We start from the raw sequence: 19,025 nt of genomic DNA, 5'->3' as shown, positions 1-19,025 counted from the left end.
AGATTTAATATGTTACTTCTATGGTAGATAATGTACCAGAAAACTTACACATGGAATGAAGCTTTCAGCAATAATAACTAAGAACTAGCAGTCTGATTGCCTGCTGGTGGTTCACAACAGATACACAACACATTGACTTAAATGGCTGCTACAAAGTCTGTGCCATCTTGATCCCTCCTCCCCTTGCAATCCTTGTGGCCCCAGTCTCTCTCTTTTCTTCAATTTGTAGTTTCTGTCTGTAGATATGGATACCTTACAAAGCAGATTTATAAGCAAGCAATTGTTTGGAATGGAATAATATTCTCCATGTAGTTGTTGAATAATATTCTTCATGTAGCTGTTTTGAACTTAATGTGCCTATATTAATTTTTACTTTATTTTTACATAAACTTGGGCATTACCTGAAATTTATAAGTGGTGTTGAGAACCATCATGCAGAACTATCTTCTAACCTCAGGCACTGAACACAATACAGTGTTAATGCAGGTAGTACCTACAAGGCCTTTGCAATAAATAAAGTGATATGCTGTAACAAATCAAATGTTTACATTTTATATTAATTGAAGTAAGAAAGAGACCTTGCAAGGAGAAAATGTGTTTTATGCAGCTCATATGGCATTAGCTTAATGTGGGTTGGTAGTATGCACAGTATTCTACCATTTTGTGTGAGACACATTTTATTCAAATAGATGAAAATTAGAAGGAAAGAAGTTGAAGTTCAGACCCAGACCCAGACCTAGGTCAGAAATTGGCCATATGTGTTTTATTTAGTTACGAAATAAAGTCCAGCAAGCAATCTAAATAGCAAAAAGATGAATTATGAGCTTTAGGAAATGTGAGCTACCCAATAGTCATGATTTGTTACAGCTGGGTGTGTAGTATGACTCAAATAACCACCTACAGCAAATATGCCCTTTTTTCTTTTTATTGCTGATTGCTCTGCAAATGTTGGTTGTTCTTTGCTGTACTTTCAGAAACTACTTCATAGTGTGAGTAATACATTCAGAAACTGTTGAAATTATGTCCATCTATATAAACATTATTGCTGCTCATACACAGGTGTGAACTAAATGTGAATGGCCTACCGTATTTACTCGAATGTAAGCCGCACTCGAATCTAAGCCGCACCTAAAAAATAAGACTCGAAATCAAGAAAAAAAAAATTTACCCGAATCTAAGCCGCTCCTGAAATTTGAGACTCGAAATTCAAGGTGAGAGAAAAGTTTTAGACCGCCCTTCCAAATCGAAACAAAGTTGGTCCATTGTAACGTGAAACACAATTGAGGTCGAATGGATGAAGATACAGCTACAGTAGTTTGGTTCGAGTCGTAAGCTCAACAGTTAAGCTTTACCAAGTAGCCATTGCTGTGTGTCAGGCGCTCCGTCCGTATTTATACGGGTACCCTTCCTTTTTCACGTGCTTCGTCTGGTTTGAATCGATTGCTTATTTTGCTTTGATCTGATAAGTGCCGTTCTCTTTGTTATAGTTGTTTACGTCACTCTAAGCTGAAAATGCATAATTGTACTGTGTCGTGCATTGTTTGTCGCATTCTGATGAGTGTTTACGGCCTGTCGCCGCTCGCGGCGTGGCTTGCTTAGTGCGCACTACCGCCGCTTACAATAAAAAAAGAGAGAAATTCTCATTAGCGAAATAATGGCAAGAGACTGCTTTTCGTTGTTACTTACACTGCCGCTTTCTTTGATAATGATCAACAAGAACCAAATAATAGCTGCGTATAATAGAAGATGTTCTGAACGAGAGTTTAGCGAAAAATTTTCTCCGTTAGAAAATCTTTGCAGACGCCTCTTTAGTACATTACAGTCTGCACAGAAATCAGAGTCATCTTAGATTTAAAAATTTAGGCAGTTGCCGTGCTTCATTTATGACTGTATCACTATACAGCATAAGAATAATACGAATATAAACATGACATGATATGTATATTCTTCCGCGTCTTCTCGGTCTAGTTTCGTAGATTATTAGGCAGACAGGATTTAAATGAGGTAGCAGCAAACACGAAAGAATACCTGGCATAATGTTTACATTCTTCTACCTGTTCTTTTAATGTATTTACTGACGCAGAGGTTTTGGCGCCAGTATTTTTTATCTTTGTGCCTGCAAAGCATACCTGTGTTGCGCTACATATATTTGACGGCAGAAGTTAGTTGTGGCAACACCTAACATTTTTCAGAACGTCCTCTTACTTTGCACTCGATTCTAAGCCGCAGGTGGTTTTTTGGATTACAAAAACCGGAAAAAAGTGCGGCTTAGATTCGAGTAAATACGGTATATTTGTACTCAGAGCAACAACATTTTTGTGGCACTTGTGTGTAATGGCAGGTGTGTCACACAGTCACCAGGCTTCATTGATGGAACTAAGTTCCTGGAGGATGAGCTGTCAATATGTTGTTATGATGGCATTGTAATCTATTTCATTTTAACACAATTAATGTATGAAGCTAAGACCTCTATTAAAATCATAAAATACGCTACATATTGCCCACTGTGACCTGTCACTTTAAATGAGAGCTGCTGGGAGAGGAAAGAAACAAGCAAGCCAGCCAGCCTCATTCCACTCATAGACAGTTTCGGGGAGGTGAGTGGTGGAAAATCCCCACCTCATTGTTATTCTGCAGGCAGCATATACCTCCTTAGCAGTTTTTGGAGTCACTAGCCGTCCCTATATTTTTAAAGGACTAAATGCAACAAAGCATAATGGAGTAAACATAATTTTACCAACTGTTTCAGTATTATTGCTATGATCACTATATCATATCACCAGTTACCCAACTTTTGCTCATTCTTCCATTCTCATCAGCCCTCATTAAAAATGCCAAGTTACAGTGTTCAATATCCTTCCCATTTGGTGCAGATTCTGACAACAGTTTGTACATGATCAGTTTACTGCTTGGAACCCTAATTACAACACATGACAGTCATTCATACTAATTAGTATCATAGGAGACAACCACAGAGAATTAAATTTTGTGTAGAATTCCACAGAATTGACGCCCACCATCAGTATAGCCTCCACACTGGTCATTTATCCCTTATGCAAAGCATATATAACATCTTTTAATGCTTCTTGTTAGGTAAAGGCTATGTGTTGTGAATGTGGACTGTTGCAGGCTTTACTCACAACTAGAATGAGGGATGCCATTAAGTAGAGTATATTTATTGTAAAAATATGCCTTGAAAATACTTGTACTGCATTGTGTTCTAACTTTTATGCTTTTTGACCATGCAGTTAAATTTTTTCTAAGTTTTAGGCACCATTTTACAGACACTTTAGTGACTACTACACAGTACATCTCCAACTGTGATATGCTATCTTTGACTTTCAGTTGTTTAAATAATGATGGATAGATAGATTTAAAATTGTTGAGTGCTACACATCACGGTCATCAGTGCTCTGTCTCAAGATTGTTGTGTTGGTGTATGAGTAGTTACTTTTGTTACAGTGAATAAACAAAGACTGTACCACTAGAGCCACAGTAATAAAAGATTTCATATACAGTATCCAGTACATCCACTCATATCATTGTCATATAAAGTATTAATAAAACAGAGGATAGTGTCAAATGGCTGGTTAATTGTGGAACTAATAGGATGAACCAGCCAGCGAGAAACACATTAGAACTGTCATTCAATTACTTGTTTCATCATCACATAAAATTTAGATTAAGTCCCTCAGCAGATGAAAACCTTCCCTCCTAGCAGTACTCAAAAAACTTGACATTAAAGCATGGCACACTTTGAGTGTGACACCAAAAATATTCTGATTGCTCTTCATGGCCACAAGAGATAAGCATGCATCATTGGACAGTGTCTGATGTGCAAGTGAGTGAGGACTACATCAATCCTCCTTGGAATTCGAAAGGAAGTGCACCATGGTTGAACAGTTGATTGGCCGACCACAGCTTGTTGTTGGCCACTTTCAGCCACTGTGTTTCCCACTCAATCAACATGCTGTTTATCACCGATGACATTATAACCCGTAGGGAGACATCACAGTGAACTGTAGTTAATTTTTGGCAGGCTCTTTCCACTGCTCTGACAGATTCCTCATTCCCTTCAATTACTGTTGTCCGAGGACCTAACAGAAGGCTATCTCCATCTTTTCCTATACAAGAGGTGGATAATGTCCTGGACCAGCTGAACTATCCTATCTGCTGAATAACATGCAGAGTACTTAGTGTGTCCATGAAGACAGGAAACGTCCCTCTACCAAGAAGTATTGAATAATGAAACAGTCCAGTCAATGAAGGAAAATTATGGGAAAAATTTGTGTAGTTGCAAACTTTGCACAGTGATAGCAAGGAGTGTCATGAACAACAAACATACTAAAAATCCCCACTAGTGGAATGCGAGCGTGAGGGTAGGTGATGTCTAAAGGTCATATTTTTATGTTTTTATTGGGTAATTCAAAAACCTAGCAAATATGTTTTCCAGTACAAAACTGAATTGCTCTAACTTTCCTACAAAAAAGGTCTATTCATTTTTTTCTCTCAGACTAATAGTTTCCACATTGGAGCATTAGGGAAGCTAGGTCACAGGATTGTGATCTTGCTTTTCCCTCCTTTATAGGTTTGAAGAATGAACAGTGATTAGGCAAGTCCCACTCTTTGTACCCCACTACATAACTAGAAACAGCTACATGGTGTTTCACAAAGTAATACCAACACCCTGCAATGCACAGACATGCCAAGTGTGTTAGGGCTGGGGGCTGATAGTTTTTCAGCACTAGATGAAATACAAATATCAGTTACTAATAATACAAATGCAAGAAACACATGTGGGCACAATGAACATTGTTCTACACTGCCAGAGGCTAAATGATTTCTAGTCATGCCGTACGGCAGTTGTACCTATCTTCCAGAAAAGGCAACTTCCCACACTAAAAATGCTGGGCACTTTTCATTTTGCAGACTGACTGTACCTTCTACATTTCCTGTCCAGTTCTTGTATGCGAGTAGGCAAAATATCTTCACTGAGCTTGCATTTGCATAGTGGAGTTATTTTCCGTTTATTATATGAGTATTTATTTCCAGTTGTTAAGTGAGCTCTTATGTAAAATAAATTCCCACAAGCAGTAGCTGAGAAGTGTATAATGTGTAAGTGTAATATTGCCCATGACCTTTGTAGTATTGCTGGTAATGGGATAGGATTTGTAAATGTTGCACCTTTCTGCTGTCTGTTATTGACAGTGTATTTGTGTCACAGTCATGTGGTTGTGAATTAATGAATGAACTGAAAGTTACAGCACTTTGCTCAGTATTAATTCTACTGCTGCATTATTGCATACATCTCTTCCATTCAGCAACTGCTGGCACTTATAGACTGGGCTTCACTAAGTTGAGCCACTTACCACACATCCATAGTACATCTTCCAAGATGGGTGTGAATATGTCTGATGAATTGGATGTGATCATGTTCAAGTCTAGAACAGTAATCCTCTACAATGCATTGCCTGATTTAGGCTGAAGTATGTGAAGTGCCATAACACCTAGGAGGCCTACCTCTGTTCTAGAGTGAGACAATTTAAGCCTCTGAGCCTTTTTAGATGTTGGAAGAGCTGAGGCTGGAATGATGCATTTGATTCCCCTCATCCTGTGAAAAGCCCTCCAGCCAGTGACATCTGAGACAACTAAATTGATATTGTCAAATACGTATTGGTAGCATGTTACACTTGAAACGTGCTCTTCAGTGTGACACACAATTGACACTCCATTTGTTGAACTTTTTTACATAACAACTCATGTAACAACCACAAATAAGTACTCATTTAATAAATTGAAAATAACTCCAGTATGTAAACACAGGCTCTGTGAAGTTATTTTGCTTACTCACACATGGAAACTGGACAGGAAATGCTGGAGAGGTGTAGTCTGCTGTAAAATGAAAAGTGAGCAGCACTAGTGTAGTGGTATGGTAAGCTGCCTTTCTTGGAAGACAGCTACAACTGTCCTAGTGTGACTAAGCATCAGCTTCTCCTAAATCAATGTAGAACAGTGTGCAGAGATTTATGTAAATTCTGTCCTTATGCATTTCTTGCATTAGGATTGTTAGTGACTCATATTGGTCCTCTATGCAATGCTAAAGCACTTTGTGGAAAATTATCTCCCCCCCCCCCCCCCCAAAACATGTCTGCATACTGTGTTGCCTTGTAAGGCATACTGTGGGGGTGTAACTTTGTGAAATGCACTGTAGTTGCTTCTCGTGGTGTAGTGGGATAGAGAGAATGGCGAATCACCTGCTCGCTCCTTAGTTTGCAGACCTTTGAAGGAGGGAAGAGCATTACCAGTATCCAGTGACCTACCTTCCAAGAATTCAGGAACCTTCCTTCTCTCACACTTTTCCCCTTCCACCTTTCCACTCTGTTATGCCCCAGAACACAATTTATCCCTTAATACAGCTATACTGCACTTAGAAGTGATACACACATTTAATATTTGTTCTTAATCCACTTCATTTAACAGTAAACAGTAATTTTATATCATTAATAATCTGCGATTCTTCCAACCCCTGCAACGAGTAAGGAAGGGGAAAAAAAAGGAAAAAAAAAAAAACGGACGTCTTGAATGGCTGGAGATAGGACGTTCATATTCATGGGACATGTACATTAGTACATTCTGCAGAAATGATTAGCTTTTCAGTCACCTCATTTGATCATGTGTCCTGTTGCCTAGTAGATACAAGATCCACCACGGGCCCTGATAACATGTCCACGCATGATGGCATCAACCCGTATAAAGTTCGAATGGTGTCCTGTGGTATAGCCATCCACGATGCATTTACCTGGTTCCAAAGTTCAGCTGTCATTGTCGGCATTGGGTCACAGTGCTGAAACTGTCATTTCACCGTCTCCTGCACATCTTCTATTGGTAACAAGTTTGGTGATCTGGTGTTCTAGGGCAAAAGGCTGACATTTGGTGACCCCAAGAACGCTCATGTTGATGCAGCAACATGTGGTTGTGCACTGTTTTGCTGAAAAGTGACATCTGGGATGTTATGCAGAAAGGGTATGGCTATGGGTCACAGGATGTCATTCACATAGGTCACACTGGTCACACACCAACTGTGATTTGTGGTTGTACCCAATAGCTTTCCACACCATCAGGCCCTAAGTTGGCACTGTATGTCTTTTGCAAATGCTGTCACTGTGATGCCGCTCCTCCTTTGTGCAGAAAACCAAAATGTGGCCATAATTTTCAAACAAAGAGAACCTGGATTCATTCAAAACACTATCTGATTCCATTCCTGGCCCCAGTGATGTTATTTCATACACTATTGCCGTCTAGCATGTTTTTGCACATTCGTCAAAGGTAGGTGGAGAAGTGGATGACGAGCATGTAACCCGAGCTGTAATAAACGCCAACAGACTGTCACCACTGATAGTGTACAATGTGTTTCATTGTTCCACTGTTGCGCCAGAGCCGAGGAGGACACAGATCTGTCCTGCTGTGTGCTGTGCCATTCAGATTACGTGTTGATCTCGGTCGGAGTGGTGCGACTTGACCCATCTTGTCATGTCTGACGGCCTTCCGTGAACCATTTTGCACACATCCGTTGCACTGCCAAAACACTTCATCCCACACGGGCAGCAATTGCTCAGATGGATGCATCACATTCTCTCTTGCCAATAACGCACTCTCTTTCAAACTCACTGGTTTGATGGTACTGTTCGCGCATACATCTGCAAGGCATTGTGCATGTCTGCTCAAGTCACACTGATCCATTACCTTTGGTTTATGGTGACAATGGGAGCTGCACGCACATTTTACTGGTAGGTGGTGTTGTGGCCTGATAACATTGTTGACCTTGAACCACAGGCCGATGTGGTTCAAATGATAATCCTTTCTACAGAACATATCAATGTACATGTCCTGTGAATGTGAACATGCTGTTTTCTAGTCGTTCATTAGAAATATTCCATATAGTTATAATAGAGGGAAACATTCCACGTAGGAAAAATATATCTAAAAACAAAGATGATGTGACTTACCAAATGAAAGTGCTGGCAGGTCGACAGACACACAAACGAACACAAACATACACACAAAATTCAAGCTTTCGCAACAAACTGTTGCCTCATCAGGAAAGAGGGAAGGAGAGGGAAAGACGAACGGATGTGGGTTTTAAGGGAGAGGGTAAGGAGTCATTCCAATCCCGGGAGCGGAAAGACTTACCTTAGGGGGAAAAAAGGACGGGTATACACTCGCGCACACACACACATATCCATCCACACATATACCATATGTGTGGGTATATGTGTGGATGGATATGTGTGTGTGTGCGAGTGTATACCCGTCCTTTTTTCCCCCTAAGGTAAGTCTTTCCGCTCCCGGGATTGGAATGACTCCTTACCCTCTCCCTTAAAACCCACATCCTTTTGTCTTTCCCTCTCCTTCCCTCTTTCCTGATGAGGCAACAGTTTGTTGCGATAGCTTGAATTTTGTGTGTATGTTTGTGTTCGTTTGTGTGTCTGTCGACCTGCCAGCACTTTCATTTGGTAAGTCACATCATCTTTGTTTTTAGATATATTTTTCCTACGTGGAATGTTTCCCTCTCTCTCTCTCTCTCTCTCTCTATATATATATATATATATATATATATATATATATATATATAAACCAAATGAAAGTGCTGGCAGGTCAACAGACACACAAACATACACACGAAAATACTTTTTCATAGTGACAGCTTACTGTAATCAAAAAACTGAAACTAATTTGATGCCACTATAGGCAAGTTTTTATTTACAGTTATCATACATCAGCATTTTCAGTCAATACTAAATATTAACATGTCATTGTTTCTATTTACAGGTATAATATTGGAGATATTAGAGGCATCACCTAAATTAAAAACTGCTTATTTGAATGTAGTTGTTATAACTTTAAGCAATCAGTATATTTTTTTAAGTTGATATCATTTTGAAAATGCAATAAATGTTAAGAAATTGATAGCTGTTCTTAAAAAATATAGCAATGTAGTAGAGAACTGCTACTTTTCAGTGCTAAGAAATTTATAGTAAAACATAAACAAAAGCTTTTAGCTCATTTAATGACTAACTTGCTCCTGTTGTAACACTGTTAGCTCAACTGTTTGGTTAACAGGACTGCATGTTTCCCATCCTGAAACCCATCATGAACAATTTATTTTTTTCCTTTGACAGATCTGAGCATGTCTCCTATTATGGGTATGAGACGTATAGCTTCACGAGACAGGCTCAAGACTGTCACTCCAGTGACAGTACTTAGCACCGATGGTGCTGTCTCACCAGCTGCTGTTGCCTCCTCTGACTTCATACATACAGAAAGAATCAAACGGGTTTCATCCTCATCCTCTATATGTAGTCTTGGTATGGTGTAATTACATATGCTTGCTTGACTTAGTGTTAAATGTATGTTACTATAGTTTGAAACATTTTAAGTATAATTGCTATTTAACTGTTGGTAGTGAAGTTCTTGCTATAATATTTTAGCTAAGTTAAGACTTCATCATGCAATATTCCTTAACTATGGAGTGAGCTACATTTAAGTAGGTATGTTTTAACAAAATAATTTCTCTGCTAGGCAGTAAAAGGTAAGTTGGTATGTAATTTCTGCTGGTCATATTTTAGTGAAAGAAATGATTAGCATTTCTTAAATGTAGGTTTTTTGCACAATCTGTATTGCCTATGAATTTATTCCTTCTTAGTAAATTGTGTATCGTATGAAATGTTATATCTTTTCTGTCCAGACTACTCTGTTGATCTTTGTATCCACACAAAACTGCACTCATGTCCTCACTGATAACTACATATTTTCATATCATATGTTATTGAGGATGACAAAATTTTTCATAGCGTTGAAACTGACAGTCATGAAGAAATCTGCCAAAGACTGAAAAAAATCATGTGATGAAGTGTTCAGATTTATTATCTATTGCTATCCTTCAGTCATGGTCCAATCTTCTCTTTTCTGATTTTGTTACTTTGTTCTTCATTAGAAAAGCAGGTTGGAAACAAAAATCTCAATTTATTTTATATTTAGTTTTGTGTTTCTGTGCTTCTTGTTATGCTGATGTCTAATTTGTTACGTTAAATAATACAAGTTTGAGAAAACCTTGTAGAGTGTGGTTAATATTTCAGACATTGTGTTATCATGTTAGAATTTTTAGGCACAAATTCTGGTTTTTTAGATCCTGGTTTTAAGGACAGACCAAGAGAGAAATACTCTGTGAGCAGAAATTAAGTCTTGACACATGAATTTGTTTCACAACATATCAGGCATTCTGAAATAGTTTCTTGTGACCACATACAATTGATTTATTACATTTTTGTTGAGAAAGTCATGTAATATTATCACACTTCTTAAATGTTACCATAATGTTAGTGCATAATTGAAGTAGTTAAATTTTATGTTTTGCTAGAGCGTTTACTCATGGTTTGGTAGTAATCGAACCTCCATTGCAGGTCATGGCAACCTGAGCAATTTGCCAACTCTCTCGTTTGGCAGTATCTATATGAAACTATGGCATAGTCTTACTGCACTGGACCATGATCCTCATCCTGGTGTTAGCAACCTGTCACACATGGTTACATCACACATAAGAGATCAGGTATAACTATAATTATAAGAAGAAATCATAAATTGTTTATAGTTAACCAAAAATTGATCTTAAATTTGTGTGTAGATTGATATCTGTTGTAATACTTTCAAAAAACATGTAAGCTAACTAATTAATTACCTAATTTAAAATTTTATGCACTGGTGAGAGTGAGATCTGCTTGATATGCAAATGAAAATTTGGTAATAATTAAAATGATGAAAATTGTGTTGGTATGCTTATGAAAATTGCATTGGTATGATTCCATACCCACAAAGAACGGCAGAGAAGTTGGGCATTTAATCAATGGAGTTGGCTGACAATCTTATGATTAAGAATTGCAAACAGATGCCCCTCTGCTTGGTTTACCACAGATATTCTAGTGATGAAAATTTATGTAAACTTCAGGATTTGTACCAGTACCTCAGTAGCTTAGTAGTCATAAGTCTAAAATGACCACAACTTGGACTCAATTGCAGTCTCCAGTACTGACAGTGATTTTTTCCATAGAGGGCCAGTCAACCATCCTTGTGAGCATAACTTGCATCTGCTTGCAGGAGAGATACAGGCCCAGTTTTCAAAGTTAATATCAGTAACCAGGAACTTACTTTACTAATAGCATGACATTCAGTGTTTGGTATCCAATGCTTTTTGCAGAAAGGATACAGCAGTGGTGAGATACGACAATAGGATGGTCGTCTGGGTCTGCTCCCACCTGCATCTCCCATTCCTTACCCCTGTCTGCCCATTGCCTCCACACCTCTCCCTCCCTCGCTCTCCCCCTCTCCATCGCTCTGCCCCTCCCCCTCGCTCCCCCCTCCCCCTCGCTCTCCCCCTCCCCCTTGCTCTCCCCCTCCCCCTCGCTCTCCCCCTCCCCCTCGCTCGCCCCCTCCCCCTCGCTCTCCCCCTCCCCCTCGCTCGCCCCCTCCCCCTCGCTCTCCCCCTCCCCCTCGCTCTCCCCCTCCCCCTCGCTCTCCCCCTCCCCCTCGCTCTCCCCCTCCCCCTCGTCTGCCCCTCCCCCTTGCTCAGCCCCTCCCCCTCGCTCAGCCACTCCCCCTCGCTCTGCCACTCCCCCTCGCTCTGCCCTCCCCCTCGCTCTGCCCTCCCCCTCGCTCTGCCCCTCCCCCTCGCTCTGCCCCTCCCCCTCGCTCTGCCCCTCCCCCTCGCTCTGTCCCTCCCCCTCGCTCTGTCCCTCCCCCTCGCTCTGTCCCTCCCCCTCGCTCTGCCCCTCCCCCTCGCTCTGCCCCTCCCCCTCGCTCTGCCCTCCCCCTCGCTCTGCCCCTCCCCCTCGCTCTGCCCTCCCCCTCGCTCCGCTCCTCCCCCTCGCTCTGCTCTCCCCCTCGCTCTGCCCCTCCCCCTCGCTCTGCCCTCCCCCTCGCTCTGCCCCTCCCCCTCGCTCTGCCCCTCCTCCTCGCTCTGCCCCTCCCCTTCTCTCTGCCCATCCCCCTCGCTCTGCCCCTCCCCCTTGTCTCTGCCCATCCCCCTCTCTGCCCATCCCCCTCGCTCCGCCCCTCCCCCTCGCTCCGCCCTTCCCCCTCTCTCCGCCCCTCCCCCTCGCTCCGCCCCTCCCCCTCGCTCCGCCCCTCCCCCTCGCTCCGCCCCTCCCCCTCGCTCCGCCCTCCCCCTCGCTCCGCCCCTCCCCCTCGCTCCGCCCCTCCCCCTCGCTCCGCCCCTCCCCCTCGCTCCGCCCCTCCCCTCGCTCGGCCCCTCACCTTCGCTCGGCCCCTCACCCTCGCTCGGCCCCTCACCCTCGCTCGGCCCCTCACCCTCGCTCGGCCCCTCACCCTCGCTCGGCCCCTCACCCTCGCTCGGCCCCTCACCCTCGCTCGGCCCCTCACCCTCACCCTCGCTCGGCCCCTCACCCTCACCCTCACCCTCGCTCGGCCCCTCACCCTCACCCTCACCCTCGCTCGGCCCCTCACCCTCACCCTCACCCTCGCTCGGCCCCTCACCCTCACCCTCACCCTCGCTCGGCCCCTCACCCTCACCCTCGCTCGGCCCCTCACCCTCGCTCGGCCCCTCACCCTCGCTCGGCACCTCCCCCCCTCGCTCGGCCCCTCCCCCCCTCGCTCGGCCCCTCCCCCCCTCGCTCGGCCCCTCCCCCCCTCGCTCGGCCCCTCCCCCCCTCGCTCGGCCCCTCCCCCCCTCGCTCGGCCCCTCCCCCCCTCGCTCGGCCCCTCCCCCCCTCGCTCGGCCCCTCCCCCCCTCGCTCGGCCCCTCCCCCCCTCGCTCGGCCCCTCCCCCCCTCGCTCTGCCCTCCCCCTCGCTCTGCCCCTCCCCCCCTCGCTCTGCCCTCGCCCTCGCTCGGCCCCTCGCCCTCGCTCGGCCCCTCACCCTCACCCTCGCTCGGCCCCTCGCCCTCGCTCGGCCCCTCGCCCTCGCTCGGCCCCTCGCCCTCGCTCGGCCCCTCGCCCTCGCTCGGCCCCTCGCCCTCGCTCTCGCTCGGCCCCTCGCCCTCGCTCGGCCCCTCGCCCACGCTCGGCCCCTCGCCCTCGCTCGGCCCCTCGCCCTCGCTCGGCCCCTCGCCCTCGCTCGGCCCCTCGCCCTCGCTCGGCCCCTCGCCCTCGCTCGGCCCCTCGCCCTCGCTCGGCCCCTCGCCCTCGCTCGGCCCCTCGCCCTCGCTCGGCCCCTCGCCCTCGCTCGGCCCCTCGCCCTCGCTCGGCCCCTCGCCCTCGCTCGGCCCCTCGCCCTCGCTCGGCCCCTCGCCCTCGCTCGGCCCCTCGCCCTCGCTCGGCCCCTCGCCCTCGCTCGGCCCCTCGCCCTCGCTCGGCCCCTCGCCCTCGCTCGGCCCCTCGCCCTCGCTCGGCCCCTCGCCCTCGCTCGGCCCCTCGCCCTCGCTCGGCCCCTCGCCCTCGCTCGGCCCCTCGCCCTCGCTCGGCCCCTCGCCCTCGCTCGGCCCCTCGCCCTCGCTCGGCCCCTCGCCCTCGCTCGGCCCCTCGCCCTCGCTCGGCCCCTCGCCCTCGCTCGGCCCCTCACCCTCGCTCGGCCCCTCACCCTCGCTCGGCCCCTCACCCTCGCTCGGCCCCTCACCCTCGCTCGGCCCCTCACCCTCGCTCGGCCCCTCACCCTCACCCTCGCTCGGCCCCTCACCCTCACCCTCGCTCGGCCCCTCACCCTCACCCTCGCTCGGCCCCTCACCCTCACCCTCGCTCGGCCCCTCACCCTCACCCTCGCTCGGCCCCTCACCCTCGCTCGGCCCCTCACCCTCGCTCGGCCCCTCACCCTCGCTCGGCCCCTCACCCTCGCTCGGCCCCTCACCCTCACCCTCGCTCGGCCCCTCACCCTCACCCTCGCTCGGCCCCTCACCCTCACCCTCGCTCGGCCCCTCACCCTCACCCTCGCTCGGCCCCTCACCCTCACCCTCGCTCGGCCCCTCACCCTCACCCTCGCTCGGCCCCTCACCCTCACCCTCGCTCGGCCCCTCACCCTCGCTCGGCCCCTCACCCTCGCTCGGCACCTCCCCCCCTCGCTCGGCCCCTCCCCCCCTCGCTCGGCCCCTCCCCCCCTCGCTCGGCCCCTCCCCCCCTCGCTCGGCCCCTCCCCCCTCGCTCGGCCACTCCCCCCCTCGCTCGGCCCCTCCCCCCCTCGCTCGGCCCCTCCCCCCCTCGCTCGGCCCCTCCCCCCCTCGCTCGGCCCCTCCCCCCCTCGCTCGGCCCCTCCCCCGTCGCTCGGCCCCTCCCCCCCTCGCTCGGCCCCTCCCCCCTCGCTCTGCCCCTCCCCCCTCGCTCTGCCCCTCCACCCTCGCTCTGCCCCTCCCCCCCTCGCTCTGCCCCTCCCCCCCTCGCTCTGCCCCTCCCCCCCTCGCTCCGGCACTCCCCCTCGCTCCGCCCCTCCCCCTCGCTCCGCCCATCCCCCTCTCTCCGCCCCTCCCCCTTCTCTCCGCCCATCCCCCTCGCTCGGCCCCTCCCCCTCGCTCGGCCCCTCCCCCTCGCTCGGCCCCTCCCCCTCGCTCGGCCCCTCCCCCTCGCTCGGCCCCTCCCCCTCGCTCGGCCCCTCCCCCTCGCTCGGCCCCTCCCCCTCGCTCGGCCCCTCCCCCTCGCTCGGCCCCTCCCCCCCCTCGCTCGGCCCCTCCCCCCCCTCGCTCGGCCCCTCCCCCCCCTCGCTCGGCCCCTCCCCCCCCTCGCTCGGCCCCTCCCCGCCCTCGCTCGGCCCCTCCCGCCCTCGCTCGGCCCCTCCCCCCCTCGCTCGGCCCCTCCCCCCCTCGCTCGGCCCCTCCCCCCCTCGCTCGGCCCCCTCCCCCTCGCTCGGCCCCTCGCCCTCGCTCGGCCCCTCGCCCTCACCCTCGCTCGGCCCCTCGCCCTCACCCTCGCTCGGCCCCTCGCCCTCACCCTCGCTCGGCCCCTCGCCCTCACCCTCGCTCGGCCCCTCCCCCCCTCGCTCGGCCCCTCCCCCCCTCGCTCGGCCCCTCCCCCCCTCGCTCGGCCCCCTCCCCCTCGCTCGGCCCCTCGCCCTCGCTCGGCCCCTCGCCCTCACCCTCGCTCGGCCCCTCGCCCTCACCCTCGCTCGGCCCCTCGCCCTCACCCTCGCTCGGCCCCTCGCCCTCACCCTCGCTCTGCCCCTCCCCCTTCTCTCCGCCCCTCCCCCCCTCGCACCGCCCCTCCCCCCCTCGCTCGGACCCTCCCCCCCTCGCTCGGCCCCTCCCCCCCTCGCTCGGCCCCTCCCCCCCCTCGCTCGGCCCCTCCCCCCCCCCTCGCTCGGCCCCTCCCCCCCCCCTCGCTCGGCCCCTCCCCCCCCCCCCTCGCTCGGCCCCTCCCCCCCCCCTCGCTCGGCCCCTCCCCCCCCCCTCGCTCGGCCCCTCCCCCCCTCGCTCGGCCCCTCCCCCCCCTCGCTCGGCCCCTCCCCCCCTCGCTCGGCCCCTCCCCCCCTCGCTCGGCCCCTCCCCCCCCCCTCGCTCGGCCCCTCCCCCCCCCTCGCTCGGCCCCTCCCCCCCCCCCCTCGCTCGGCCCCTCCCCCCCCTCGCTCGGCCCCTCCCCCCCTCGCTCGGCCCCTCCCCCCTCGCTAGGCCCCTCCCCCCCTCGCTCCCTCACTCTGACCCTCCCCCTTCCCAACTCTCTCCTTCTCCCCTCTCCTTCTCCCTCCCTCCCCCTCTCCCCACTCCTCCCACCCTCCCTGCCCCTCCTCCCACCCTCTCTGCCCCTCCTCCTCTCCTCTCTCCCTCCTCCTCTCCTCTCTCCCTCCTCCTCTCACTCACTCTCCCTCCCTCCCTCCCTCCCTCCCTCCCTCCCTTCCCCTCTCTCCTCCTCTTTCCCCTTTCTCCTCCCACATCTCTAGTCCATCTCTTCTTCCCTTCCCTCCTCCAGTTCGTGTCCTCCTCAGTCTCCCTCTCACTTACACGTCCCCTCCTGTCCCCTCTCCCTATCTACTTCTTCCTGTCCCTTCTCTACCAGTCCATTTCCTCCTGTCCTCTCTCTCTCTATATCTATCTATCTATCTATCTATCTATCTATCTCCCCCTCAGTCCTTCTTGGCCTCCCATAGACACGTCCTTGCAACATGTGTAGCCCCTGCTAAAGAGACTGAGAGGCTGATAAAACAGTCTGATACTACTCCCAAAACGCATCTCTCAAGCAGCTTAGCCTATATGCCAAAGGCTTGGAAATCCTCTTTCTGCCATGAAGTGCATACCAATAAAGCAGGCCAACACAACACACCTGTTGTGCTAGGTTGCTTTGACACCAGGAATTTGAAAACAGTTTCTTGTCCCTGATTTGTAGACTGACCTCCTAACCAGGTCTGTAAGGCAGGTTGATACTATTCCCACATACACACCTGTTATGCAGGGCAGCCAGCATGACAGTGACTCAAAAAACATGCATGTCTGTAGAGCTTGAGCATTATAAACCTCCGTTAAAGTCCTCTCGGGGCATGGCGTTTGTGTGTCAAATTAGGATCAATGTAGTCCAGGGGCTTGAGGAGTTTTTCACATACTATTTCACAAACATTGTTGGCATGTCCATCTTTTGCAAATGCATCCTTAGATTTACATAGTGTAAGACACACAAACACCATTGATGCTGGCATAGGTATTGGAGATGTGCAGTCTCAATTTTTGCATTCATGTCTACCAGAAATTGTTGCAATAATTAGTCCCAATTAAATAGGCAGTTGTAGACAACAGTTTGAAGTGTAAGGTGCAACGCATAGGATTCCACTGTGGTCACCTTCCTTGGACTGCTCTCACCAGACAGTGGGTCAACATGCAGGTGGCCGGAATGGTACCCATCTTCTCCGTGGGGAAATATGAGAGGGTAACACATATAATGCAATTCAGGTATGCAAGTAACCCCTGCTTTGCATCGGTGTAGAATGATTTCCCTGATGGTAGTTGTTTATCTGACTGTATAATTAATTTGTACCTCTCACTTGGAATATGTTCGAAGGCAGTTTTAAATTATGCAATTAGTCTGTTGTTTGTGTGCAGCATTTTTTGTAATGTACACACAATCTCACACTGTGAGCCAGGGATACATTTGCATTATCTGTCTGCCTCGAGGACGTCATTACCTAGGAAATACAGTTATAGGTATGTGGGTGCATTGCCTTCCTGTGTGAACACTAACCCTACCCCTTTCTGCCCCTGGATCTTTAATACGGTGCCTACTGTGGTATGTGTGCACATGATGCTGTTGTACCAAACGTGTCATCTGGAACACTGTGTTATATTTTTGTGCATGCCGTATGAAATGTCTCGACTTCAATGTGTCCTTTGTGTTGATGCATGAAATTCAGCTGGTGGTGGACCAGGGTGTGGCAGTTTAACTTGGTAATTCATACAAAAGCATGTCAGGTAGTACGGCAGGAAACTGTTTTGTGCCGCAATGTGAGCGTAATGCTAACATTTCACCCACACAAACAATTAGTATTTCTGCAATGATAGGGCAGCATGGAAAGGTGTGGATGTTCCTCTGCCTGACGACCCCCCAGGGGGCTCATGTTTCTTTCGTGGGTTCTTGTGTGGTGCACACAGGCCCCGTGCTATTGCGGCCCATTTTTCCTTCCTGGGTTGCATTTCCTTCCCCTCTTCCCCCTCTCTTCGTCCTCACTCCTTTCCCTCTACTCTTCCTTCCACCTCTCTCGGTGTTCTTGCTGACATCGACCTGGCTATCCATGTTGATTATTGTATTCTTTCCAGTTTTTGTTCCACTTGCCTTTTCCTTCCTTTTTGTCATTTTTGAACCCTCTGTGGTGTTTAACCTCCACTTCTAAATTTTCTCTCCATAGTGTGACCTATTTGGGGAATAACACCCTCCCTAGTTCATATGGTGTGGATACCTCTCCCCTCCTTCTCTTCTTCCTTTCCTGCTGGAGCCTCCCACCACCCCGCTAGTTCAACAGCACGTGTAGCCAGTCCATGTGGTGGGGCTGTTATGTACCCATCTGGCTGAAACCCCTGACAACACACCGATCACACTTCTGATGCCTGAGTTGCCTCGCCATGTATGTGTAGGAGTTGCTTGTCATTCCAGACAACCCTTGCTGTGGCTTGATGGTGCCCATAGGGGGAGCCCCTGATCGGAATGAGTGGTATAATGGCATATGCTTTGTGTATTAAGCTCCAAAAAGTGGCCGTTCTTTTATGGCTGTCTCTTTAGTTGGTAGTGGATCATTTACTGCTGCTTCTTATAACCCTGTGGTCTTCCCTTCTCTGGCTATACTCTGGGAGGAGGGCGTCGCTTGCCAGCTACCTGGTCTGCACTAGGATTGTCGGGGACACTTCCACCATCACCAAGCCATTATTTTTGCTGAAAATATCAAAGACAAGTTTGGCAAAGTTGAATCCTTCGGTAGAATACAGTCGGCTTCACTGTTGATCAAAACTTCTGCTGTCCAATGTGCAGCTTCCATGCTTGTGACCATCTTGGCGACATCCTGGTATCCATTACTCCTAACCAGTCCTTGAATATGGTCCAAGGAGTCATTTTTCATAGAGATCTTATCCTTCAAACTGATGAGAAACTGCATTTTCAGAAAGGTCATAAGGACAATTGTGTTGATACCTGCACCTTTATTTTGGCATTTGAGGGAGACAGTCTCAGAAAAGGTCAAGGTTATGATTATCAATGTGATGTGAAGTCATACATCCCACCATCCACAGTGTGTTTTTAGTGCTTACATTTTGGGCACATTTTTTCCCGTCGTATGGCAGACCATCGATGCTGTGAATGTGGATACCCACTCCATGAGGGGAGCCCCTGTGTTCTGCCGCCCATGTGTTTTAATTATCACAACCATCACTCTCCATGCTCGCCAGGTTTCCTAGTTTATAAGAAGAAACAGAAGACACAGGAGTATAAGTCCATTGATTGTTTATCCTACACTGAGGCCCTTCACCCTGTGTTGATGACATCTAATCTAACTCTGCTCTGTTATGCCCTTTCTCCCTCCTCTTTACATCAGTCCGACCCCCTCTCCTCTCCCCCACCTGTGCATT

The 19,025-nt window shown here is 49.4% G+C and overlaps 1 protein-coding gene across 1 annotated transcript in view; it reads left to right on the top strand.

Moving 5' to 3' along the window:
- Window positions 1–19,025, top strand: part of LOC126235809 (regulatory-associated protein of mTOR) — a 316,754-nt gene that overhangs the window by 197,301 nt on the left and 100,428 nt on the right. The window contains exons 15-16 of the mRNA XM_049944648.1: window positions 9,180–9,365; window positions 10,461–10,606. Of these exons, the coding sequence (XP_049800605.1) occupies window positions 9,180–9,365; window positions 10,461–10,606 (332 nt within the window). The remainder of the gene's footprint in view (window positions 1–9,179; window positions 9,366–10,460; window positions 10,607–19,025) is intronic.

The sequence above is a fragment of the Schistocerca nitens genome, chromosome 2 (genome assembly GCF_023898315.1).
Source record: "Schistocerca nitens isolate TAMUIC-IGC-003100 chromosome 2, iqSchNite1.1, whole genome shotgun sequence".
Taxonomy (NCBI): domain Eukaryota; kingdom Metazoa; phylum Arthropoda; class Insecta; order Orthoptera; family Acrididae; genus Schistocerca; species Schistocerca nitens.
Note: the sequence above shows the minus strand (reverse complement) of the source record. Positions and strands in the feature narration are given on the sequence as shown.